The sequence below is a fragment of the Garra rufa genome, chromosome 9 (genome assembly GCF_049309525.1).
Source record: "Garra rufa chromosome 9, GarRuf1.0, whole genome shotgun sequence".
NCBI lineage: Eukaryota > Metazoa > Chordata > Actinopteri > Cypriniformes > Cyprinidae > Garra > Garra rufa.
In genome coordinates this window covers 51,071,812-51,098,131 of record NC_133369.1, presented here as the reverse complement: position 1 = coordinate 51,098,131, position 26,320 = coordinate 51,071,812, and the positions used below count along the sequence as shown (strand labels likewise).

At 38.1% G+C, this 26,320-nt stretch overlaps 1 protein-coding gene across 1 annotated transcript in view; it reads right to left on the bottom strand.

Annotated features, from left to right (window-relative positions):
• Nucleotides 1-23,712, bottom strand: part of LOC141343293 (neuropilin-1a-like) — a 78,883-nt gene extending 55,171 nt beyond the window's left edge. The window contains exons 1-9 of the mRNA XM_073847887.1: nucleotides 23,222-23,712; nucleotides 22,110-22,287; nucleotides 12,656-12,837; nucleotides 11,892-12,119; nucleotides 11,495-11,662; nucleotides 7,711-7,874; nucleotides 1,974-2,129; nucleotides 694-838; nucleotides 24-355 (exon numbers count right to left, since the gene is read on the bottom strand). Coding sequence (XP_073703988.1) covers nucleotides 24-355; nucleotides 694-838; nucleotides 1,974-2,129; nucleotides 7,711-7,874; nucleotides 11,495-11,662; nucleotides 11,892-12,119; nucleotides 12,656-12,837; nucleotides 22,110-22,287; nucleotides 23,222-23,282 — 1,614 coding nt within the window. The 5' untranslated portion in view covers nucleotides 23,283-23,712. The remainder of the gene's footprint in view (nucleotides 1-23; nucleotides 356-693; nucleotides 839-1,973; nucleotides 2,130-7,710; nucleotides 7,875-11,494; nucleotides 11,663-11,891; nucleotides 12,120-12,655; nucleotides 12,838-22,109; nucleotides 22,288-23,221) is intronic.
• Nucleotides 23,713-26,320: the final 2,608 nt, after the last annotated feature.

Below are 26,320 nucleotides of genomic sequence, written 5' to 3'. Positions count from 1 at the left end.
ACGGGCTTTTACAAGTGCAATACCTTCACTTTGTTGCTGTTCTCCTCTAGTACGTGGCTCCAGTCTGTTCCATTCGTGCTGTATGTGACCCTGAATCGCTTGATGAAAATATTCACGTCTCTGTATTTCCCTCCCTGCAGGATGAGACCCGTTACCATCCGCTGGGCCCCCAGATCCAGCTCCAGTGACTGGTTCTTCCCGAGACCCTGCTGGTGAGCGACCACCCAGCCTGTTCGGCCGGTTAAGAGCCGGGCCTGTTCAGGCAGCCAGCCCCTCTCTGCCGACGGCCACACTGTGATCTGAGAGTCCGAAATCTGACCCGAAACCATCCCTAGCATACTGGAGCATGGAGCATCTGAGAGAAGGACAGAGAATATGAGCTTTTCTAATGAAAGAAGCAGCAATATTCTGAACCACAGGAAAGAGACACACAGGCTACTTCTACCTGTCAGAAATGGTGAGAATTTATTAAAATAAACACACGCATGCAGATGGGACCTCTTGATGTCAGTATTAGGTGTCAGTGAATAGAGAGGGGAGTCATTCTCTAATGATCACATACGGAGTGGCGAACTGAGAGTGACTCAGTGCTGCAAAACATAGCAACACCTGCTGGGATTTCATAGTGACGTCATGGCTGAATTTCACCACAAAAATCCTCTGCTATGAGTGTGTGTTTGTGGGATGAGATACCTGATATTTTACATCCGTACACCTCGAAACGCATGCAGATGCCCTGTTCCCAGGTTATGGGTCGAATCCGCACGTAACGGGCAAGGGTGGGTTTGGGCAGCCTGGCGCGTGCCTCATCTGTCGGATTTTGATTTCCATTAAACACCTGAGAAACAGAGAAATGACATGTATAATGTTTAACTTAATTTTTTCTATTGGCATGATTGTTTTACACAATTTTTTGCCAAACAATCTACAGAAATAACAAAACAAAGATAGAACAATTTTATATATACAGTTGAAGTCAAAAGTTTACATACACCTTCTCTGCAAAATGTTAATAATTTTACTAAAATAAGAGGGATCATACAAATGCATGTTATTGTTTATTTAGTACTGACCTGAATAAGATATGTCACATAAAATATGTTTACATGTAGTCCTAAAGAGAAAACAATAGTTGAATTTATAAAAATGACCCTCTTCAAAAGTTTATACACATACTGTGTTGTTACCTGAATGATCCACAGCTGTTTTTTTTGTTTTGTTTAGTGATAGTTGTTTATGAATCTCTTCTTTGTCCTAAACAGAAAAATTTCCACAAATTCTTCGTGTACACGATATATTAAGAGCCAGGGGGTGAAAGCCTTTTGAATGTGAAGATCAGGGAAAATTGAATTTATTTTGTCTTCAGGGAAACATGTAAGTATTTTTGTAGCTTCTGAAGGGCAGTACTAAATGAAAAAAAATATGATATGTGGGCAAAATAAAAAAAAATGTACACATCTTCATTATGTTTAAAAGTTTTCACCCTCAGGTCTTAATGCAACGTGTTTCTTTCTGGAGCATCAGTAAGCGTTTGATCCTTCTGTAATAGCTGCATATGAGTCCCTCAGTTGTCCTCAGTGTGAAAAAATGGATTTCAAAATCATTCTGTCATTGTTAGAATAGGTTCAAATACACAAAAATGCTGAAAACCTAAGAATTTGTGCGACCTGAAGTGGGCAGTTTAACTGTTCAGGACAAACAAGGAACTTATGAACAACTAAAAAAACACAGCTGTGGATCATTCAGGTAGTAACACAGTATTAAGGGTTAATTTGTATAAATTCAACTATTATTTTCTCTTGTAGACTATATGTGAACATCTTTTATGTGAAATATCTTATTCAGGTCAGTGCTAAATAGAAAATAACATGGATTTTGTATAATCCGTCTTATTTTGCTGAAATAAAAACAATTTTGCAGATTCTGCTAGGTGTATGTAAACTTTTGACTTCAACTAAATAAAAAACACTCACCATCTGTTTGGTTTTGTCTTTCAGGGCAATCCAGTCCTCTCCGTTTGAGCTCACACTGATCTTGTAAGTTCTGACGTAGTATGCTTTCTTTGTTTCCTTTGATATGGCACCTTGTGTTCCTACCGCCGTCACATACCGCAGAAAACCCAAGTCCACCTGCGAAAGACAGACAGAGATTGTAAGAAAAGGGCTTTTACTCTCTAACTGCTAGTTAATCACCGTCAGTTATCACTACGCTAATTCGCTGTCAGTTAGTATGATCTATGGTGTGTTCACTGCATAGCAGCAATGCAGTGCAGTGTCTGGACAAGGGGGCTAAAAGCTAAACATGATTTACTAAAGTAGGGCAAGTTCCTGGATCAACGTCCTTGTTCCTCATAGAACAACATTCCTAAAATCCCAACTGACCAGGACTTCAGTCTCAAGACTGGAATTCCCTTTTCTTTTGGATGGTATGTTTAGAAAAAAAAAAAAAACTATGACAGTGATAGAAACAAACTAATTTTCATCTAGAAACATGTGCTTGGGAAAATCGTGATTTCAGTCACACACAGCACAAGCTGTGAATATGGTTTAATTAGAGCCAAAAACTGCTGGAAGAAAAAGAAAAGAGGTTCTCACTGTAAAACTATGACTTCAGCTCTACACCTTGAACAAATTAACACAATTATCAAACTTATACAGTTTGACAAGACTTGGCAGCCGCTTGTTCATATTAACCAGTTCATTACTCGTAATTTGAATCACTTACGCTCACAACAATAACTGGCCGATGAAACACACTCAGAATTTCTGAAGCATCTATCATAGTCTTATATTGTGTTTCACGTTCCGAGAATCTCCATTTCCTTCCCTCCTCAAGTATTACAAGAAGTCTGTTCTAAGGGTCTGGAGACCTCCAATAACCTTACAGTAACAATGACCACATAACACTAAAACGCGGTCAAAGACCCGGGTCGGAACAACAAATCATGTTGTCGTGGAGCAATTCCTGCCTTATAAATCTAGCATGTCAGTTATTGTCTGTCCCTCGAGTGTGTGCGTGACTCTCGAGATAAATTAAACTCAACTGACGCAACAGAAGTGTGCATAAATAGCCTATTGAGAGAGTTTGGCTCAATACAAACATTCCTGGCACAAAAGTTCACATCTCTCTCCCACTGGTTTCCACCCAAGTCTCAGTGAGCAGATGCACCAAAACCACACTGCTGCCATCCCTTTCTCTCTCCTTTTCTCTCTCTCTCTCTCTCTCTCTGAACAGGAAGGTATTATGAGGCTAATTGCTTTTCAATATTGTGCCATATCAGAAGTGGCAGAGCTGCCAACTGGAGCCAGTCGCCGCTAACAAGATCAACAAGTGTTAACAACCTTTAACGAGGGAACAATAGCAGGACAGAAGCAGAGGCCCTCAAATGCCAGGATCTAAAGACAAACATGGACACTTTTTGCAGAAAACAGGATATTGGTGGGTGTGTGAGAGAGAGAGAAATAGAGAACTTAAGCAGGAAAGGGAAGAGACATAAGGAAAAAGGAAGACGGTACTCTACTGACCCTTATGATTCCTTTGCTTTCTTAGGATAGTTTCCAGGCTGAGGCCAAAAGACAAGACATAGTGTGATTCAAAAGTGCCCCGGGACAAGGATCACTTGTTCAAAGGCAGGAATATGAAGAATTTGGACAGGAAAGACAGATGGTTTTAGAGAGAAAGAAGTGAAAATGGAGCCATCTCTGAAAAAAAGATTTGATATTGCTTGCCAGATAGTTTGCCATGGTAGTTTTACCTCGATTCACACATTCGTTGAGCTTCTTTCCAACAGGGTAATGACTCAAACAGAAATTAGCCATTCTTAAGACCTGTGACCAGTTTCATGAACTTTGCCTTAAGAGCTAGTCTGACCAACTAGCGGTTACCAAAAGGTAATAATCCATATTTTTTGGATTCAAAACCAATCCGCGTTTTCATGTAACCAATTAAAGAAATTATGACTAGTTTTTGTTATTATATGCAACCGACCACCTGTCTGAGTGTTAAGTTTAAAATCCAGATTGTTTACTCAAACTAATAACTAATTAATTAAGATTTTATTTTTCTGGATTCCGTTTTTTTTTTTCCATCTTAATTTTTCTACACTCTGTTTTAATGTCTAAAAAAAAAAAAAAAATGAAACAATTTAACAGCAAAATTCTGTATTTTCAATTAATTTTCTGGATTCCATTTTAAGTTTTATTCAATTTTAATAATCAAAACCATCTCATAAACTGGTTTTATGAATTAGGTAATTATTCCTCAAAAATTATAATTTAAAATTACTAGTAGTACTATGATTACATTAAGAAATATATTTCTGTCACAATTTCTTCAAGTTAAACCAGCGTTTTTGTGGCTTTATATTCACAGACATTAGTCCGTATTTTATTTTGATTCAAGTTTACTGACCTATTTGATTGATTCATCTAAAATTTGGTAAATTATACAGTATACTCTGTTTTTATGAGTGGATTCCAAGATTTTACAGGAATTTATAATGTTACAAGAGATATCAATTTCAAATAAATGCTGTTTTTTGGGAACTTCCTATCAAATAATCCTGAAAAAATATATTGCAGTTTCCATGGAATATCATGCAACTGTTTACAGCATCAATAATAACAAGAAGATAGTTTTTGGAGCAGCAAATCAGCATATTAGAATGATTTCTAAAAGATCACGTGACACTGAAGACACATTTTAAACATTTGGAATAAATTCCGTTTTTAAAAATATTTTACAATGTTAGAGTTTTTACTGTATTTTTAGCTTTGATCTCACTGACCCTTGAACTTTTAAAGTATATATGTATACACAGTTATGTGCAGCAATAAAAGAAATGGTAACTAGAAAATTTAACCATTGTACTAGTGATAAAACCACCTGGATGAGCAGTACAATCTTCAATAAAACACATCCAGATTACATTCTCTATAAAAACTTACATCTGCTGTACAAATGTACTTTATATTTGCATACCAGACTTCAGGGATTTACATTTCTATAGACGTAATTATAGTCTTAAATATCAGAGATATAACTCCATATCCTTAATGGTTAAAATCTTACACTCATTCTCAGCGGAAAGCAGTGACCTTTGAAAACAAGTTCACTAGTTCAACTCCTGCTGCTAAAAAGAAATCTGTGCTAGAACCTCGTGATCAGATTTGGAGGAATGACCTCTTTCTTTCTCTCTGTCTGTGTCAGAATGAAATGTGTTGTCCAGATGTGTTTCTGTTTTCCTGGTAACGTCAGAAAACGCTGGCCTACTGTTAGTGCAAGCGCCGTCTACGGTTGTCCTCTTTCAAAGAGGAAACCCTTCCTGCGTGTACTGCTGTGAGAATGACAACACGTCAGTCAAAATCTTTGTAAAAACAAAGAGCCAGGAAAACCCTTTCCTTCTGTCTATGTGTGAGTATGTCCGACTCAAGTGCTATTGCAGGTTTAACATTTATCACCTATATGTCTACAGATTAGATATTAAATCAAAACAACATACAAATCTGCAAAATGTTATTTTACCAAAATAAGAGAGATTTTTTATTTCACATAAAAGACATTTACATATAGTCCTCAAGAGAAAATAATAGTTGACTTTATAAAAATTAACCCGATCAAAAGTTTACATACACTTGATTTTTAATACTGTGTTTTAACCTAAATGATCCACAGTTTCTTTTTTGTTTAGTGATAGTTGTTCATGAGTCCCTTGTTTGTCCTGAACAGTTAAACTGCCTGCTGTTCTTCAGAAAAATCCTTCAGCTCCCACAAGTTCTTTGGTTTTTCAGCTTTTTTGTGTATTTGAACCTTTTCTAACAATAACTGTATGATTTTGAGATTCATGCAACTATTACAGAAGGTTCAAACTCATGAACAACTATCACTAAACAAACTAACAAAAAGTAGTTTGTGGGATTTTCCTGAAGAACAGCGGACAGTTTAACTGTTTAGGACAAACAAAAGATTCATAAACAACTATCACTAAACAAAAAAACAGCTGTGGATCATTCAGGTAACAACACAGTATTAAGAATCAAGTTTTTGTAAACTATCGAACAGGGTCATTTTTATAAATTCAACTATTATTTTCTCTTGTGGACTATATGTAAGCATCTTTTATGTGAAATATCTCATTCATGTCTGTACTAAATAAAAAAAAATTGTATGAGCCGTCTTATTTTGCTAAAATAATTAACATTTTGTAGATTCTGCAAGGTGTATGTAAACTTTTGACTTCAACTGTACATGATATTAAAGGTGCAGTGTGTAATATTTAAGATTATCTCTAGACACAAATGCAATATCATATACATAACTATGTTTTCAGGGGTGAATAAAGACCTTACTTAATTAACCATTATGTTTTTATTACCTTACAATTACCAGTTTATATCTACATACACCGCGGGTCCCCCCACATGGAAGTCGCCGTTATGTTTCTACTGTAGCCCTGAACGGACAAACTGCTCTACAGATCGCGTTTCATCACTGCTGTTCTTGGGAAAAAACACTGACACAATGATGAACAAGTAACTGCAATATTCACAATAACATCGTTTTATTGAATTAACAAGTAAATATAATTCTCTTATTTACGTTTTAAAAGAAACTTCATTATTCTTTGCTGTCTGAAACGACGACATCTTAATCGCGTGTCGGTTGCCGTAGTTTCTGTAAAGGGAGGGGTGAGCGGTGGACGGAGCCGCTGGTTGCAATCAGGTTGCAATTCAAAACTTAACCGCTAGATGCTGCAAAAATCTACACACTGCACCTTTAAAGGTGACATATTATGGATATCTGACTTTTTCCAAATTTTAGTTCTATAATCGGGTCCCCAGTGTATCTATTAACCCAGAAAATGTGAAAAAGGACAGCTCAGTAACTTTGTTTTGGTAAGCCTTTTTTCTGCAAACGTGAAAAAACGAGCCGCTCAGATTTCGCTCCCCCAGTGACATAATAAATTTGTTTTCCCAAGCAACAAAGGTGTACCAGTTCCAACGCCATGACAAAAGTTCGAGCAAAGCATGCTATCTGTTCTATGGTTTAAAACACATGCTTTCAGTGTGATACTGGGTATACTATCACTTTTGGGTGTACTGTCCCTTTAAATGTAAACTCTTTTAGGCCAAACACAAGTACCCACTTATGAATGTCCAGCATCTCCAGTTTTCCTTTTCATACAACTTCAGTTATTTTTCAAATATTTTGTCCACATTTGAGTGTGCATATGTGACTTTACATGTATAAAGGTCATCTTGTTTGGTATAATGAAACAGTTTATTCCCTATAATATTAGAGAATGTGTGTGTGTGTGTGTGTGTGTGTGTGTGTGTGTGTGTGTGTGTGTGTGTGTGTGTGTGAGTGTGTACCTGGTATTCATCACGTTGTGGGGACCAAATGTCCCCACAAGGATAGGAATACCAGTAGATTTTGACCTTGTGGGGACATTTCTCATGTCCCCATGAGGAAACAGGCTTATAAATCATGCACAATGAGTTTTTTTGATGAAGTAAAAGTATGCACAATCTCCTGTGAGGGCTAGGTTTAGGTGTAGGGTAGGTGTAGGGCGATACAAAGTACGGTTTGTACAGTATGAAAACCATTACGCCTATGGAATGTCCCCATAAAACATGTAAACCCAACATGTGTGTGTGTGTGTGTGTGTGTGTGTGTGTGTGTGTGTGTGTGTGTGTGTGTGTGTGTGTGTACCTGTATCCACTCCCGAGCAGAATCCTCTGACGGCGTCCAACCATTTTCAGGGAAATTCAGTCTGGAGCGCAGTGGAGACCAGCTGGGATTATACTGTGATGACGCAGTTATCCTTTCTTCAGTTATCTCACCACTTTCCATCCCTAAAGGAGACATACACTCATCTACACGTACACACACACGCACACACATACATACAAAATATATTGTGAGAAGTGTCATGTTTTTGAAGTAACAAACAGCACACATGGCGCGATCATCTGACAGACCCATAAATCATGCTTTGATGAATCTGATACTGTCAGAAGGTTTAGGTTTAGTAAATATCAATGTCTGTCTAAGTGTGTGCGAGCGCGTATGTGTGAGAAAGAAAGAGAGTCAGATCTGCTCTCTTCTCACCATAGGAAGTTAATATTAGTCTTTCATGTTTGGCCACAGATGTAGTGACCCGTGTGACCCTTGTGCCCTGTGTGGCAGGGGAATGAAGATAAATTATAAAACGGACAGCCTCACTGCACTTTATTACACTGAACTGAAGGCACACACATACACAGTTTTGCGAAGTGAATCTGAGCTGGGTTCAGGTCTCTGAGGATCATGGGCGTTACTTTAGTGGCATCAAGCACATTATTGCCACATGATTGCTAACAGTCTCAGTTAGTGTGTGATTCTCTGAAAACTTGATAGATGGGTTTAATAAAAGCTCCAGACTGAGGCAGCTGAGAGCGCAGAAATATCAACAGCGGATTGCTTTTCATTCTCATCTTCACATATATAAATCCACTTCATTTTCAGGAAAGCTGTCATAAAATTTGATCCTATCCTGCCATGAAAAATAAATGAATCATAGAGAGACTCAACAAGAAGCATAATCTGTGCAAACACACAACATGGCAACAACGTAATAAACACACTTGAACTGTAATTTAAAGTCTGGCTATATTTCCCACAGTTACTTTAATTGAAAATGAGCTAAAGATAATTCTCCTTTTAATTGAGCTCTTGCACTCCCAGACCTGGAGGAAGACCAGATGCTTGAAGAACCAGCTGTGAAGATGAAGATAAATCTGGTCTACGTCTCCCAAAAGCACTGTATGTGTAAATAGATTGTAGAAGCCATTGCCAGCAATTTTCTCTGTGATCAGTTTAGGCTTATGATGCTTTTGGGAAATGCAGACCTGGGCGTTGTTGTAGAAAACCGTTACTTATTGACTGAGAAAACTGAAAAAATGACTATTCTGATATGTACTTGCTGCAGAATATGATTTATTCATCAAATCAATATATAATATAATTGAGAAGATTAGTAAAAACAACTGAAAAAGTAGTATGCAAATATTATAATTTAAATTACACATGCAAGTTAAATGAATTTTAGACAGTAATCATGAATGCAACTACATTAAACAAGTAAAGTCAACAGGATAATTAGAAATTATTGAATACAATGAATGGATTAATTGAATCTTGGACAGTGGTCAGTGAGAAGTTTTTTTTTAAGCTCCAACTTCAGTTTAATTTTCTTTAATTACAGTTTCTGCTTTTCCATTTGCAGTTTTTCTTTTTGAAGTGTCAATACTTAATGCTAATTTTCCAAAACACGGTTCATGGTAATCTTGCTTGGAGGGACTTTATGTGTCTCAGAGTCCGAGCCACTTCTTGCAGGTGTCACCTTCATGTTGTCCAAATCGTCTTCATTGGAAAAAGAAGTTAGCAACATTAGGGAGGGATATGAACAGATTGATTGTTGTAAAATATATATATATATATATATATATATATATATATATCTAATTTGATGAGCTATGACTTGTTGTTTTAAGTCTGTAAGCATAAGTTTTTACCTTCACTTTGCTGTGCCTTTTCTTCATCTTTAGTGACTAAAATAAACAAAAGAGAGAGGAGTATGTTTCCAGCTAAATAAAAAAATATCCAGAATAGCTAAATGGTATTTAAAAAGTAGGAAAACAAAACAAAATGAGCAATAAAGTGCCTTGCAAAAGCATTCATTTTTTTCATGTTGCAGCCTCATGTTAAACTGCTTTAAATGACTTTTTCTCCACATCAATCTATATAAAAAAAATAATAAAACTGAAATAAGTGCATTGCATAAGTATTGACACCCTTAATGCTGTATTTACATTTGAAGCACCTTTACAGCCTCTAGTCTCTTTGGTATGATCCGACAAGCTAACGAATATGTATGCAATGGAATAATTTCAGTTTTTATTTCTAATAAATTTGCAAAGTTGTTACAAACCTGTTTTTGCTTTGTCATTATGATGTATGGAGTGTAGGGAAAAAAGTTATTTAAAGCAGTTTAACAGGCTTCAATGTAACAAAACGTGAAAAAAATGAAGGGGTATGAAAACTTTTTCCATATATACACTAAATATATAGAGCTACTGAATACTAAACAACAGAAACACTAGCAAAAACGTTACTACTCACGATAATGTCCAAGCAGAGCTGACTTGATGGATTTGTGAGGCAATGTATCTTCCGTAGCTGCTGGTAATGTCCAGTCCGTAACTCCGAAGATTCGCCATCATATATATTTCAATAATCATTTACATTGTCCTCTTTAACGTAGGTTAGTACTTCTCCAATTGTTATATTTTTTCATTTGCACCATGTTTTTTTTGCACATTTTTGGCATTTTTACTCAATTAATGCTATTGAGGTCTTCGTGTTTTTTATTATTTGCACTGTAATCACTAAATTTGTTCATTAAAATCAATTATTAAAATTGTATGCAGGATATTTTTTCAATTTGTATATAATATACAAATGTTTAGTGAAGCTGTGACGAATGCCTGTTTTCTGACATTTTATTCAAGGTTGTTTAGTGTCTTGCTTTTTCCACAAAGCAATACAATTCAGACTGTCTTACTAAAGACAACCATGAGTTTATTTTATGAAACACGCTTTTCCCAGTGACTAAGATGCAGTCCCAGAACTCAAAGCTCCAATCACAGTCTAAAAAGACCTTTTATTGAAACTAAGCTGCAAAAACATATTTCACTCGTGTTGTCACAGTCATCAAGACATTAAGGAAGTTGTTCACTTTCAGAATAAAACATTTCTCATAATTTACACATCCCCATGTCATCCATGTCATGTATTTCTCTCTTCAGTCACAAAGAAATGTAGGTTTATGAGGAAAACATTCCAGGATTTTTCTCTATATAGTGGACTTCTATGGTGGCCAACGGTTTAAAGGTCCAAAGACGAGCATTTGTTGTTAAAACGTATATAAATACATATTTTTTGAGAAAATGACAGATCGTTTCTCTAGACAAGACCCTTATTCCTCGGCTGGGTTTATGTAGAGCACTTTGAAGCTGCACTGAAACTGCAATTTGGACCTTCAAACCACTGGCCACCATTGAAGTGAATTATATGAAGAACAATTCTGGAATGTTTTCCTCAAAAACCTTAATTTTTTTGCATGACATGTACATCTTGGATGACATAGGGGTGAGTAAATTATCAGGAAATTTTTATTATTCTCCTTTAACATTCACCTGCATTTATATATCAACTGTCTAATACTGGACCCAGCAGCAAATTCACAGTGCATATGCTTTGTTATTTCACTAGTATAAAAGTCACAGCAGAGGTCACGTATTTAGTGAAGCCTTAAAAGTACAGCATCAAAAACAGCATTATTAAGAGAGAGGTGAGAAAAATACACACCTTGACAAACACAATAAACAGACAAATTATAAAATATATGTACAAAATGAACACTTATAAATGAAACTAAACATCCCACACTAACCTTGGTGTGGCTGAGGTGGGTCCGAGCTGGTTCGGATGCTGTAATTGGCTGAAAAGCCCTCCTTGGTGATGGCGTTGTCTGTGTGGATGCTGAGAGAGAGAATGCCAGTGTACGAGATCACACGACCTGGCTGTCTGGAACCACAGTATCGACCAATATGAGGCCCCACTGAGAGAGAGAGATTAAATTGAGCAATTTAGTTCACAATTCGATCTCAAACTCAACCTTTCATCATGCAGAACATTTTCGTAAAGAGCCGTTATGTTTGGGTTTTGTGTGCGTGTCTTTGGTTGCTCTGTTCTTCTAAAAAGCCTTTCCTCCGGCTCTTTACAAACTTCCTGCTTCTCTCAGCGTGAAGTCTGAAAGTCAGCACTGTTTTACTTATAAGTTCCTCTACCTGTAGGATATCCGTCCCATATCTCCAGATAGTCAAATCTGCAGACGGCCCCCACAGGTGCGGTTGTGTCCGGTTCCATATCAAAGCTCTGGAAGTCCAAAACAATCTCTGCCATCTTGGGCGCAAAGATGATGAAGGTGCACTCGAGGTTGTTTGGATACTTATCAGGGAAACCAGGGGTTTGGATCACTCCGTGTGGTTGTGTGAAGTTTCTGGAACATTCAGTACCTGCACAGAATGCATAAGAACAAGTTGCATAATGTTTTTAAAGCCTCACTGAACAGTTCAGTAACCTGCATACTTGAATAGCATTTTAAAACATTAAAAGAGAATCAATATTTTGATTTAAAGACCTTCATTTTGTGTTAGCGTGCTCGTGTTATTGTGCATGTGCAATATAAGATCTTTGACTCTGTGTGTGTGTGTGTGTGTGTATGTGTGTACCTGGTATTCATCACGTTGTGGGGACCAAATGTCCCCACAAGGATAGGAATACCAGTAGATTTTGACCTTGTGGGGACATTTCTCAGGTCCCCATGAGGAAACAGGCTTATAAATCATGCACAATGAGTTTTTTTGATGAAGTAAAAGTATGCACAATCTCCTGTGAGGGCAAGGTTTAGGTGTAGGGTAGGTGTAGGGCCATAGAAAGTACGGTTTGTACAGTATAAAAACCATTACGCCTATGGAATGTCCCCATAAAACATGTAAACCCAACATGTGTGTGTGTGTGTGTGTGTGTGTGTGTGTGTGTTTTCTGGTACCTGTGCGGTGTATTTCATAGCGGATGCTGAATCCGGCTCCAGTGCTTTCATAGTCTGAGGTGAATTTGATGAGCAAAGAGTTTCCACTAGAGATAATCGGAGACGGAGCGATTTTGCCGCAGAACCTCCCAGGAGAGAAAGCGTTCTCATCCACACCATCAAACACCTGTACAGAATCATACCTACACACACACACACACACACACACACACACACACACACACACACACAGACACAGAAACACACATTATTGAAATGATTGTGCTAAAGTGTTCTGTAATACATTTAACAGTGAGTTACACTCTGTTCAGGTCAGCTATGGATAATATAATAGTATATATATATATATATATATATATATACACTGCCACTCAAAAGTCTGGGATCAGTAAGATTTTTAATGGTTTTTAAAGATGTTTCTTATGCTCATCAAGGCTGCATTTATTTAATCAAAAATATAGAAAAAAAATAATATTGTGAAATATTATTTCAATTTAAAATAACTGTTTTCTAATATATTTCAAAATCTAATTCATTCCTGTGATACAAAGCTAAATTTTCAGCATCATTACTCCAGTCTTCAGTGTCACACAATCCTTCAGAAATCATTCTAATATGCTGATTTATAATCAATGTTGAAAACAATGTTTTTTGGAGCCTGTGATTTTTTTTTCAGGATTCCTTGATCAATAAAAGGTTCAAAACAACAGCATTTATTTAAAATAGAAAGGTTTTCTAACAAAATACACTACTGTTCAAAAGTTTTTGGTCAGTACATTTTTATTCTTTCTTTTTTTGAAAGAAATTAATACATTTATTCACCAAGAATGTGTTAAATTAATAAAAAGTCATAGCATAGTACTGATCCAAAAATGTTGAGTGGCAGTGTGTGTGTATATATATATATATATATACACACACACATTTAATTATCTCTTTATGCATTTAAAGGTATAGTTCATCCAAAAATGTACATGTTAACATATTTTTGATTAAATCCGAGAGCTTTCTGACCCTGCATAGACATCAATGCAACTACCCCAGAAAGGCCCAGAATGGTCATAAGGACAGCGTTAAATATTACAATTTTTTTTTTTTTAACAATTTATTCTCTTCCGTGTCAGTCTTCGACACCCGTTTACAAGAGTACCATAACACATCGAACCACTGACTCAATAGTGACATGGACTATTTTATTGATGTCCTTACTGCCTTTCTGGGCCTTGAACATCTCGAATTTCATAAAAAATATCTTAATTTGTGTTTCGAAGATGAACAAAGGTCTTACAGGTTTGGAAAAACATGAGGAATTACTGATAGATTTTTCATTTTTGTGTGAACTATCCCTTTAAAGATATAACTGTTGTCAATATTTATACCATTGTCATATTTATGTAACATGAATACCTTTGAAATGCCTTTACAATGCATTATATATACACATGCTTCATAGAAAGTCTAACTGAAAACTGAAACCTCTTCCCCCGGTTTCATCCTAGAGTAACTTTTGCATGACTCATTTAGATTCGTTTTGATGACTCTTACAGCATCAGCTCCAGCGAACCCACCCGAAACATGAGGCATTTCCTGCTGACCTGACACTGGTTTTACACACAGCCCCCCCTCTGAGTACATTCGTGCTCTCTTGCTCTCCTGTAACCCAAGAAACTGACGGTCAATGTGATCTCTGACCTCTCACCACGACGCGACCTACTGCGGGAGCCCAAGCGTGTTTCCTGCCATTCAGATAGATCGCTCTCAACCTGGACTCAAGTTAAACTGATGATCTGGGTAATTTAATGAATCGTAAACTATATAACGGGAACCCTGGCAGGGAAATCTGCCCCAGCTTCTTAACTAAATTTATGTTCTTCTAATCTTAAAGGTATAGTTCATCTAAAATTTAAATCCTGTCATATTTTACTCACCCTCAAGTTGTTCCAAACCCGTATGAGTTTTTTTCTTCTGTTGAGCACAAAATAATTATTTTGAAACATTTTGCCCAATAAACAGTTTCTGGTAGCCACAGACTTCCACTGTATTTTTTTCATACTATGGACGTCAATAGCTACGTCAACTGTGTGGTTATCAACATTCTTCAAAATATATTCTTTTATGTTCAACAAAAGAAATAAACTCATACAGGTTTGGAATAACTTGAGGGTGAGTAAATAATGATCAACTTAATTTAATTTATTTTATTTTATTTTTTAGGATGAACTATCCCTTTAAGAGAAAATCTGGAAAAATACTTAAGTTTTGTTTTTTAATTTATTAACATTATTTAATACTAAAATGTAATACATTTAATTAATTTAATACAGAATTAATTGTTTTGGTTAAAACAAAGGGGTCAGTAAGTTTATCCATGTGTTCTAATGCACTGAATGAGAGTTCATTGCTGCAGTGTGTTTTATCTGATAAGAGTGAGAAAGCGAGACAGCGATTACGACAGACTCGCCCACTTTGTACAGAAACAGAAACTCAGAAGCACAATGTCTGTGATTTTGGATTGAAAAATATCCTGCCATTGAGCGAGACACACAGGAGGATGTGAAAGCTGCTGATATAGTGACTTATTGAGAGTAAAATAAACCAACAATGAAACTGTCAGGAACAACGGTTCTGTTCTGGAGGTTTGCAGCTGATTCAGTCCCCACAGAAATGAGAATGCATGAAAGAGAGAGGAAAATGATAAAGTGAGTGCCTGATTATATTTTACGATAAAACCCTGAAAGATAGAGGCAGAAAAATAATAAGGAATAAATCATAACTCATAACAATAGATCATAACATTAAACCATTAAAATCGTGACAATAGCACGGTGAATGCTGCTTGGGTGTTGCAGATAAATGCTGATAAATAGGTAGTTGCTATGCGGTTGCTAGGATATTCTAAATGTTTTTAGCACGTTGATATCCACCATATTTTTTCAATGCGGAAGTAAGCTGTTTTCTTTTAATGTGTTAGACTTCCGATTTATAATCCACTGTAGGAAAATAATGAGAAGAATAACGAAGTGCAGTTAGTAAAACTGTTTCACTACAATCCACTGATTAAGATAACATTAAAATAATATGTTTAGACACACCAGCTTGCAATGTCAAACAGCAAAATGAGTTTGTACAGCTAAAAACAACTGGAAGCCAGACACATTCAATTTACAAATGACCACACCCACTCTTACGGGAAAAATAAGATGGATACGGTTGAAAGGTTTTTAACACATTGCTACACAGTTATTAGTATTCTGAGTGTTTTTTGCTATGTGGTTGTTGGCAGGGTCAGAAATTAACGAGGACTTGGGGCAATTTCCACCAAAATAAACAATAAATAAATAAATAAACAAAAATTTAAGGCAAATGGGCAAAAAATGCCCCTGCACTGTTAAACAACGTATCCCGGCTGTCACGATTAAAATTAAACTGAAAATGAATGAATAGTATAAATGCAAAAACACAAATAATGCGTTTTTTTAGTCGATCAATGTGTTGTTTACGGGTTAAAATTCATGTGTTTGTTGAAACTTCATGGATTTTCATAAACTCACAATATCGCGTCTTCCATGCAAGTTGAAAAATTTCAACTCAAGTGGAAAATTCGAATTGAGCGACATGTTGTTTACATGTTCAAATGTGACATTTTCGACCTTCCTGGCTTTCCATAAACTCGCAATATTCCATCTTCTACGCAAGTTGAAAAATTTCAACTTGAACGGAAAATTTGAATTGAGTGACATGTTGCTTAGATGTTAAAATTCATGCGTTTTTGATCTTCCTGGCTTTCCATAAACTAGCGATATCGCGTCTTCCGCGCAAGTTGAAAAATTTCAACTTGAACGGAAAATTCGAATTGAGTGACATGTTGCTTACATGTTAAAATTTGCTAATTTTTGACCTTCCTAGCTTTTAATAAACCTGTGGTATTGCGTCTTCCACGCAAGTTGAAAAATTTCAACTCGAACAGAAAATTTGAATTGAGCGACATGTTGCTTAGATGTTAAAATTCATGCATTTTTAACCTTCCTGGCTTTCCATAAACTCGCGATATCATGTCTTCCGTGCAAGTTTCAACTCGAACCGAAAATTTAAATTGAGGGACATATTGCTTACATGTTAAAATTGGCGCGTTTTTGGCCTTCCTGGCATTCCATAAACTCGCAATATTGCGTCTTCCGCGCAAGTTGAAAAACTGTTTCTTCCTGGTATTTCATTAACTTGCGATATCGTGTCTTCTACGCAAGTTGAAAAATTTCAACTCGAACGGAAAATTTTAATTAAGCGACATGTTGCTTACATGTTAAAATTAGCACATTTTTTACCTTCCTGGCTTTCCATAAACGTGTGATATTCTGTTAATAAAAGATTAATTTCATAGCTTCAGTGATTATAATGGGAGTTTTTCCATAACTTGTGCTAGACTTCATGGACCGTATGTTTGTTTATGAAGCCAGAATGTGATGTTCCCAAAACGAAACAAAAACGTTCCATATGGTTTTCTCTATTGATATTAATAGTCATTACTACAATATAAAGAGCAATAATCTACAATAATGATTTCTGGCATTATATTGCAGCTCTACGAACTCCTGTTTTTTTTCCTTTTTGTATAAATTAGACACAATTTTAAACAGTCTATTGTTATTGACAACAGTTTAAAATATTAAAGAAATTGGCTAAAATTAAGTTTAACATTAAAGACAACATGTGGTTGTCTTTAAGGTAATTATAAAAATTGCCCTCACAAATGTAAAATCAATTCCAGCGGGCAAATATTGCCCTTTAATGGAAAAGTTAATTTCTAACCTCGGTTGCTGGGGTGTTTAGTGTGTTTTAAACATGTTTTTACTAGGAAGTTACATGCCAAAGTTTAATACTGAAGAGTTAGCAGTTTGTTCAAATCTCTACCACTATGTATGAGTAACAGTAATAGTGATGCTTGTCTTAGCAATAATGCGTGTGTGTGTGTGTGTGTGTGTGTGTGTGTGTGTGTGTGAAACAGAGTGTGTTCGTGAGGGCTGTTAAGAAGGCGTAGAGAGAGAAACAGAGTGTCATTAATGATTAATATGTGCAGAATTATTAAAGCATTCCCACACAACAAAGCCATTAATGATGAACATTATTTCTGCTCTGTAAGTGTGTGTGTAGAGGGACTGAGAGGAATCAATCCTCCTGAATGCTGCAGTAAACTACTTGTGTTTTCTCTCCTGGAACACGCATCATAAAACAGACAAGCAAAACTGAAATGGAAAACTGCATTTCTGTCTCTACGTTATATATGAAGGTTATAGATTATGTGTGTGTGTTGTGGCACTGGAACATATGTGACTGATTTCACACTAATTACATTACTATCTGGGGCCAGAGGCATTTGCAGGACCGGCATCTCCAACGACCTCTCAGATAAGACAAGAATGCACTAGAAACACAGTGACCCGCTAAGACACAAGATAAAACGAGTACACAACTACTACTGTAAACAAATCAGGCAGGGTGAGCTAAATAAGCACTCACGTTAGAAAAAAACAAGTTTAAAAGCAACACACTCCTGAAACAAATAACCAAATATCTGATTTCTCAGCATGGATGCCCTCTGTCAATTTGGTCCTTTTCAATTAACATGCCACTTTATTGTTTAGCTTTTGTGTCCAGAGAGAACCTATGAAGCTTTTTCAATGAGAACTTAAGAGCAATGTTCTGCTGCATGCATGCCTTGTTGGAATTACCATAATTACAAGATGACAACTTGGAGATTCTACTTGGAGCTGTTCACATCCTCAGGCTCAGATATAATTTGTTTCCATGGCAACGTTCATAACGCCAAAATTGATCCATGTGCGGCTTTGTTGTTGATGACAGCAAAATAATTAAGCGCTACTTTAATTCACCATTATATGAATAAAGAAAGCGTACCAGGTAACATTGGCTGTAATAAAATGGCATATCAAATATGAATATGAATGTGCTATCTAACTACATTTAACACTAGAAGCCGCTAGCATTTTTGTCATCGCAACCATCAAGTCTGAATTACAACTTGTAATTAAAAGTTCAATGAAGATGGTTTTTCCTAGACAGAAACTCTGAAGAATCTGAAAGCTGTAACCAGCTCTGCTCTGTTATATAATATGTTGAAATAAAAGGCTATTAGATTGTCCAATGTGTTTGTTCTCTGCAGTGCAGTGCAGCGCAGGAAGGAATGAATACGGTGTTCGCGGAGGTCTCCTGGGCTTTTCCGCAGGCTTCGTTTAATAATGTTCACCATAAACTCTGCAAGTTTTGCCACAGCAAAAAATCTGACGGCGGTCCAAGAACAACACAGCAGCATCTGGTCCAACTTAAAGCGAAGTTCTGATTAACCTTCCTGTTCTGAGACGCACATTCATGGTAGTCTGTCCAAAACACACCAGACATTCCACAGCACACACTGACAGTCACACACTTATGTTGCCATTCTGAGACAGAACATTTAAGCCCAGTGAATGGATGGGAAAGGTCTGAAACTCCTTGGAATTCTGGGAGAAAATAAAGTAATACCAGTGCCGAGTTACAGTTTCACACCAAGCTCAGGGTGAGAATGGTTGTTTTGAATAGTCTTTGACTAATTATCCATCTGTATATCTGTCGAAATTGCAGTCAGTGATGTGTTTCTATATCAATGCCAGTTTTTGTATTTCTGGTAAAACTTGGAAGGTTCCAAGGATCTCTGTTACATGCTTGATAAACATCTGCAGCTGGAACCCTGTACATTTAAATCCAGAGCAAACACATCAAGTGATTGAAAATGTGGTTCATTTCTGACATGCTACACAATTAGTCGCTCAAACCCAACACCAAAGTTGATGACCTTAAAAGGGTAGTTCACCCAAAGAAAAATTATTTCATTTATTACTCACTTTTGTGTCGTTTCAAACCCGTAAGACCTTAATGATCTTCAAAACACACATTTAGAAAATTTTTCAAAGAGCTTTTTGACCCTGTCAGTCTTCGACATGCGTTCACAAGCATTCTTTGTGGTACTCTCATGAACGTGTGGTGGAGACTGACACGGAAAAGAAGCTTCATAACATTACGGTTGAACCACTAATGTCACATGGACTATTTTAATGATGTGCTTACTACCTTTCTGTAACTTGAACGTGGTAGTTGCGTCGCTGTCTATACAGGGTCAAAAAGCTCAGATTTCATCTAAAATATCTTCATTTGTTTTCTGAAGATGAACAAAGGTCTCACGGGTTTGGAATGACATGAGGGTGAGTAATTAATGACGGAATTTGTATTTTTGGGTGAACTATCCTTTTAAGAGTTTATGTTACAAATGATTCAACTGATGATTCAGACTAACACATCATTAAGGACTCTTCATATTCTTGTCTTTCTGTATCTTTTGGGGATTTTCGTAAAATGAGATATGGTTTTTAACTAAAAGTAAGCTTAAGAGTGGAATATCAGCGTGCTGCTTATATACTGCGTACACTGCCTGCTAAGTTAATTATGACTTCATTACATATTTAAATTTGCAATATGCATTCAATAAGCTCTGAAATCAAACATGGTTGCTTTGAATTTATCCAATTTTATGTAAAAATGTCTTAAAGGAGATTTTATTTACCCACGCTCAAGTTGTTTCAAACCTGAATGTCTTTCTTCTGTGCAACACAAAAGAAGATATTTAGAAAAATGTCTCAGTGTTTTTGGGAAAGCAATGAATTTCAGTGGGTTCCAAAGTTGTTTTGGATGCCAGTGACTTTGATTGTATAGACAAAAATAGATAAAACATTCTTTAAAATATCTTTTTGTTTCATAAAAGAAAAAGTCATACAGATTTGAAGTGACATGAGGGTAAGAAAATGTGACCCTGGACCACAAAACCAGTCATAAGGGTACATTTTAATTTAATTGAATTAATAAGCTTTTCATTGATGTATGATTTGTTAGGACAGGACAATATTAGAGGGTGCAAAAAAATCTAAATATTGAGAAAATCGCCTTTAAAGTTGTCCAAATGAAGTTCTTAGCAATGCATATTACTAAAGTTTAAGTTTTTATATATTCACGGTAGGAAATTTACAAAATATCTTCATGGAACACGAGCTTTACTTAATATCCTAATGATTTTTGGCATAAAAGAAAAATTTATAATTTTTGCTATTGCTACAAATATATACGCGCTGCTTATGACTGGTTTTGTGGTCCAGCATCACAAATAGTGATCAAGTTGTCATTTGTGGGTGAACAATTCCTTTAAACTTTAAGAGTATGATCAAACAAGATAAGAAGGTGGATATATACATTCTGGTTCATTTCATTTGTCACACAGAGTACAAAAGTTTTTTGAGTGGATATAGAAGTTGAAGTTGAAGTTGAGTGCGTTGCATTGTGGGATACAGTATCTACGCACAATGTAGGTCAAACTGATACAGCATTCTAGTCACACACACAAAAAAATCTGCAAACAGTTTACCTACTGCACACTTCAAAAATAGTATGCGTAGTGTGCCGTTCTAAACATACCCTCCATCTACATCTCTATCTCCCTCACACACACACAAACTAAAGAAGATGGACTGAAAGAGAAAATGAATATAAAGGGATGGTCATGGTCTGTCTGTTTCTCTTTCATGCCCCCTCAGGGGCCCACAGCAGGACATTCAGCATAAGGGACTTTTCATTGGTCCCCTGACACTGAAATCCAACCCAATAGTAAAGCCAAGTCTGTGTGACTGACAGCTGCTGATTTACGCGGCCATTTACGAGCTGTTTAAAATGACAGAGAGACTCATCAAATCCATCTCATTTATGAGATCCAGTCCACACAAAGCCTTGCGAGTGTTTGCGTGCTGATGCTGTTAACCAAACCACCGAAATAAGCCACAGGCCAGGGCAATAACAAGCTCAGCCTCCAACCTCACTATCATTTATTGTCATTGTCTGTCAGCCTCCTCGTTAAGGAAACAATCAGCTTAATTACTCATGTGATGCTGGAAGCCTCATCAAACTGATGAAAATGAAACCATAAGCTGCGTTCTACGCGCAGTTCACATTTTTCTGCTTTGACTCCTTGCATTCTTGAGATTTCCTCTTGGGAAAACCATCCCCCTTTTTTCCTTGGGAAAAACAACCCCTGTGAGTGATAAATGCAGATCCATTATCACAGCCCGGGACTGTTGTTCTCAAACAGATCTAGTTCAACTCCTCCTAAATTTAGCTCCATAAATATGAAATATTTCATTTTCAACCAACAGGTGGCACACCTCATGATCTGAGCGCAGGTTTGAAAGCAGGTAGATGTTTTGTGATACCACTTGTAGGTAAGAACATATTGGTTTTCTTAAAGAAAATCAATTGCCTAATTCAGTTAATAGGAGCTGTATTCATGCATGTCTACAAAATAGCTCACAGACTCTAAGGATATCTATCATTTCTACAGGACACAAATGTTGGTTAGACTTACTTGCATTCCCGACTTTCCAGATCAAAATGCGGATTGAAGTTGATGAGGATCTTCTGCTGTGGATCAGGCGCCTGGATCAGCCAGCTGCACTGCTGGTTCACCGGGTATCCAGTCGGGTAACCAGGAGAGGTCACATACCCAGCGCTGGTGATTGTGATTTTCCCACCACAGGGACTTTCTAAAAACAGAGTGGCACATTCATAATTTTAACAACTGAAGCTCATGGTGTCATACTTAGATATTAGTCATACTACAGTGCGCTACATGCATCTCATACTGGTACAGACCATTGATGACAAACTGCACAAAAGAAACATGACACCCATAATGTCACAAACAGCATGCTCTGATCTTACACGCTGTTCGACAGAGGATCGACCAGATCAGAGGATCGATTACGCGCCTGGAAATCGATCAATGTATCTGAGCCGAACACAACAGGCCGTGGACTAAGAGAGGGGTCACTGTTTATGGGTGTGCAGACGTGGTGGGCAGATATGCCACTGTGTCTGGGTGTTTGCGTCTGATAACACACACCCAACTCTCGCAAACACACACACATGCGGAGCATCTCTGGTCAAGCGCTGCCACAATATGAATCGACTAATCTACTTATTTTACACCAATTAGCTAAGTAATATATAGAAATAGAAAAACAATAACAATAACCAATTATACTGTGTATATTATGTCTAAATAATAATTATACAAAACTAAAAATACACAAATAAATAAGAAATACACTAAAATCATGCGTCATCAGGTTTTCATTGGTTATAAGTAAACCATATTAATATCACTAAATCAACCTAACTAAACTAGTTTAAACCAAAAAGAATTTACGGATCAGATCAAATATCTCCTTAAGGTATCAAACTGTACATTTTTACTTTTACAGTGCGGAAACAGTCTGGTGTGAACTTATTTACAGCAATAAACGCTATAGTGCGTAACGACTGATCTCTCCCCTCATCAGATGCGGTTTCTACCTGTTTACCATCTGAAACAGCAGCCCTACAGGTGAGCATCGATAATAAACGACAGTAATAACCGTAACAGAGCTCTCCTGTGCGCAGAGCAACCGACACGACACACCACAATATCCAACTCACCCGTTAGAGCGCGAACCACGGACAATCCCGTTAGAGTCACACAGAGCAAACGCCAGTACATCCTCACAGAAATCTGTTCAGTAATATCCTCAGGATTTCGTGTATGAATTCTTTTTGAATCCACGCGGTAGTTCAGATCCTGTCACTCAGGCGATCAGGGGACCGCTGTCTCCTCTTCCATACCGCGAAGGAGAAAACTCACAGCAGCCCTGGAAAGCGAATTCTTGCACAGTCAGTCAGCGCTGTAAAATTTCATAATCCAAAGTCTGGAGAGGCTTGACAGCGCGTCCTTCGGCTCGTTGGCAGCGGGCTGTGGGCGCTTCTGCGGGCGTGCGGTCGGGTCACTCCCTTAAATAACTGATTTCCGTTCTCTCTTTTGCGCATAGATGGGCTCTGGTGGGTATATTTAGCAGGTTCTCACTGTTGTGAAGATGTCAGCATCCGATCGAAGACTGTGGGTGACAAAACTCTAGCAGCACTGGTTGCTCGCGTTTCCCCTCCTTGAGAGAGAATGGGCAGGACTGGAAACGAGCAAACCCTCTAACCCCTTCCAGGCAGAGACGCGCTGTCTTTCTGCCAACCAGACACGGAGACAGTGAGCCAAACCAAAGAGACTTTGCGCTCCTCTGCGTGGGAGCGCAGTGCTCAAACAAGATGTCCCTCAAAGCAGGGTGCGAATTATGAGGGGTTTTGGGGGAGCTGGTACCCCTAATTAACTAGGACCCCTAAAAATAAACTAAAACAAAAGACTTTTTTTGTATATGCGCTTCTATGTATACGCGTGTATACGCTTTCAAACAAGGTCTTAGTAACTACTAAAGAGAGGTTATTTACAAGTTATTCAAGAATGAGCGAAATAGTCGAACGTAAGTCGTTTTTGCCTGAGGTAACCATAGCAACAGTATGCCGCTCAAGCACCTTTTGTTAAAATCAAATCGTACATCGTCAAAACCTATGAGTGAGACTTCCGGTTCATTAGCGGCTATCCACATAATTTTTCCGTAAGAGCGGCCGTGGCCATTTGTAAATTTTATGGGTCTGGCTTCCGGTCTCATCCGCATCAAGCTATTTTTAGCTGTACAAAACTTGTTTTGCTGCTTGATATTGCGAACTGGCGTGTCTTACCATATAATTGTAATGTATTACCTTAACTAGGAACATGCCGTGAAACTGCACATTGTTATTCTTCTCGTTATTTCCCTATAGAGGATAATGAACTGAACGTCTCACCCATAGGCTTACATCCGCTTTAAAGAATAAGGTGGATAGGGAAATAACGAGAAGATTAACAACGTGCAGTAAACGGTAAAACTGTTTGCACTACAAACCAGTGCCATAGTTAAGATACATTACAATTAGTGCTGTCAAATCAATTAATCGCGATTAATCGCATCCAAAATAAAAATTTGTGTTTACATATATGTGTATGTGCTGTGTATATGTATATGTATATAAAAATGTACACATATACATGTATATATTTCAGGAATATGTGTATTTATTAATATGTATAGTGCTGGGCAATGATTAATCATGATTAATCGTGATTAATCGCATCCAAAATAAAAGTTTTTGTGTACATAATATATATGTGTCTACTGTGTATGTTTATATATACACATAATTTACACACATGCAAGTATATATTTAAGAAAAATATGTTGTTTATATATTAATATGTAATATAAATTATATTAATATGAATATATACATGTAAATACATGTAAATATTTTCTAAATATATACTGCATGTCACGATGTAGGCAGGAACACACGAACAACGACGTAGTAAAAGACGAATATTTAATAAATCCAACGGAATACAAGCAGACACAGGAACAGCAGGGTAGACATCCATATAACATCAAAGACCGACAAGAGTACAGGGGAAAACACACACCTTAAATACACAGACTGATTACAAACACAGGTGCAGACGATGAGGGAGAAACCAAAACACACTGAACTGCGGGGGAGAATGGGAGAAACCAACATAAAGTCCAGGGGTGTGACATTACACCCCCCTCCCGGAAAAGGCGCGTCCACGCGCCGACCGAACTACAAAGTCCTTAGGAGGGGGTTTGGGTGGAGGACGTTCTTCCGGAAGGGGGGCCAGGAATGAAGTCCAAAAAGGTGACAGAAATGTCCATGGAGGTGATGACGGAGGGAGGAGCCAAGGAGGTGACAGGAGGGGGCTGGAGCAGGAGGAGCCAGGTGAGACCCAGAACGCAGCCAAGATGGAATGCCACGGTGGAGCCGATGGAGGGAGGAGCCATGGTGGAGGAGAGGCTGACGACTCCATGGGGCCGACCGACGGAGGCGGAGCAGGTGGTGGGAGAGCCCGAGACAGAGACGGAAAGCCGAAGATCTTGGGTGACACCGCGGATCCGGAGGGCCAAGGCGGAACCCAAGGCTCTGGCGACCAAGGCGGAGATGGAGATCCGGAGATCCGCGGCGGAGCCGGAGCGACAGAGGACCGAGGCTGTGCCCGCGGGAGGGAGGAGGTCCAATGAGCCGGTGGGACGGAGCGACAAGGCACAGCCGGAGGAGTATAGTCCTGAGGCGAAGGTGGGGCGACGACTGACCAGGGCGGAGCCGGAGGGCCGATGGAGCCCGGTGGAGCTGGTGGATCGACGGGCGACGGCGGAGACGAGGGAGCAGAGAGCCGGGGTGGAGCCGCAGGGTCGGAGGGCCGAGGTGGAGTCCAGGACTCTGAGGCTGGAGGCGATGGTGAGGGATCCTCCAGCCATGACACCGATGGAGACTGGCAGACCTGCGGCGAACCCACCGCACAGATGGTGGGCTGAGGGTGAGCAAGGGGACAGACAGTTGACAACGGGAATTCAGGTAGGCTGGGCGGAACCAGCGGAGATTCAGGACTAGGCAGAAGAGGGAGGGTGGGTGGGAAATCCAGGCAGATAGGTATTTCCATGACACAGTCCATTAAGTCCCCATAATCTTGTTCCAGCTCACCCTCAGTGGTAGTGCAGTGGGCGGGGCTCTCTACCGCCCCTTCTTGCTCTTCGAAGTACTCCACCGGCGCGGATGTAATGGTTGGCTCACGCACCTGATCAGCAGTTTTGACCTCTTCGGCACTCC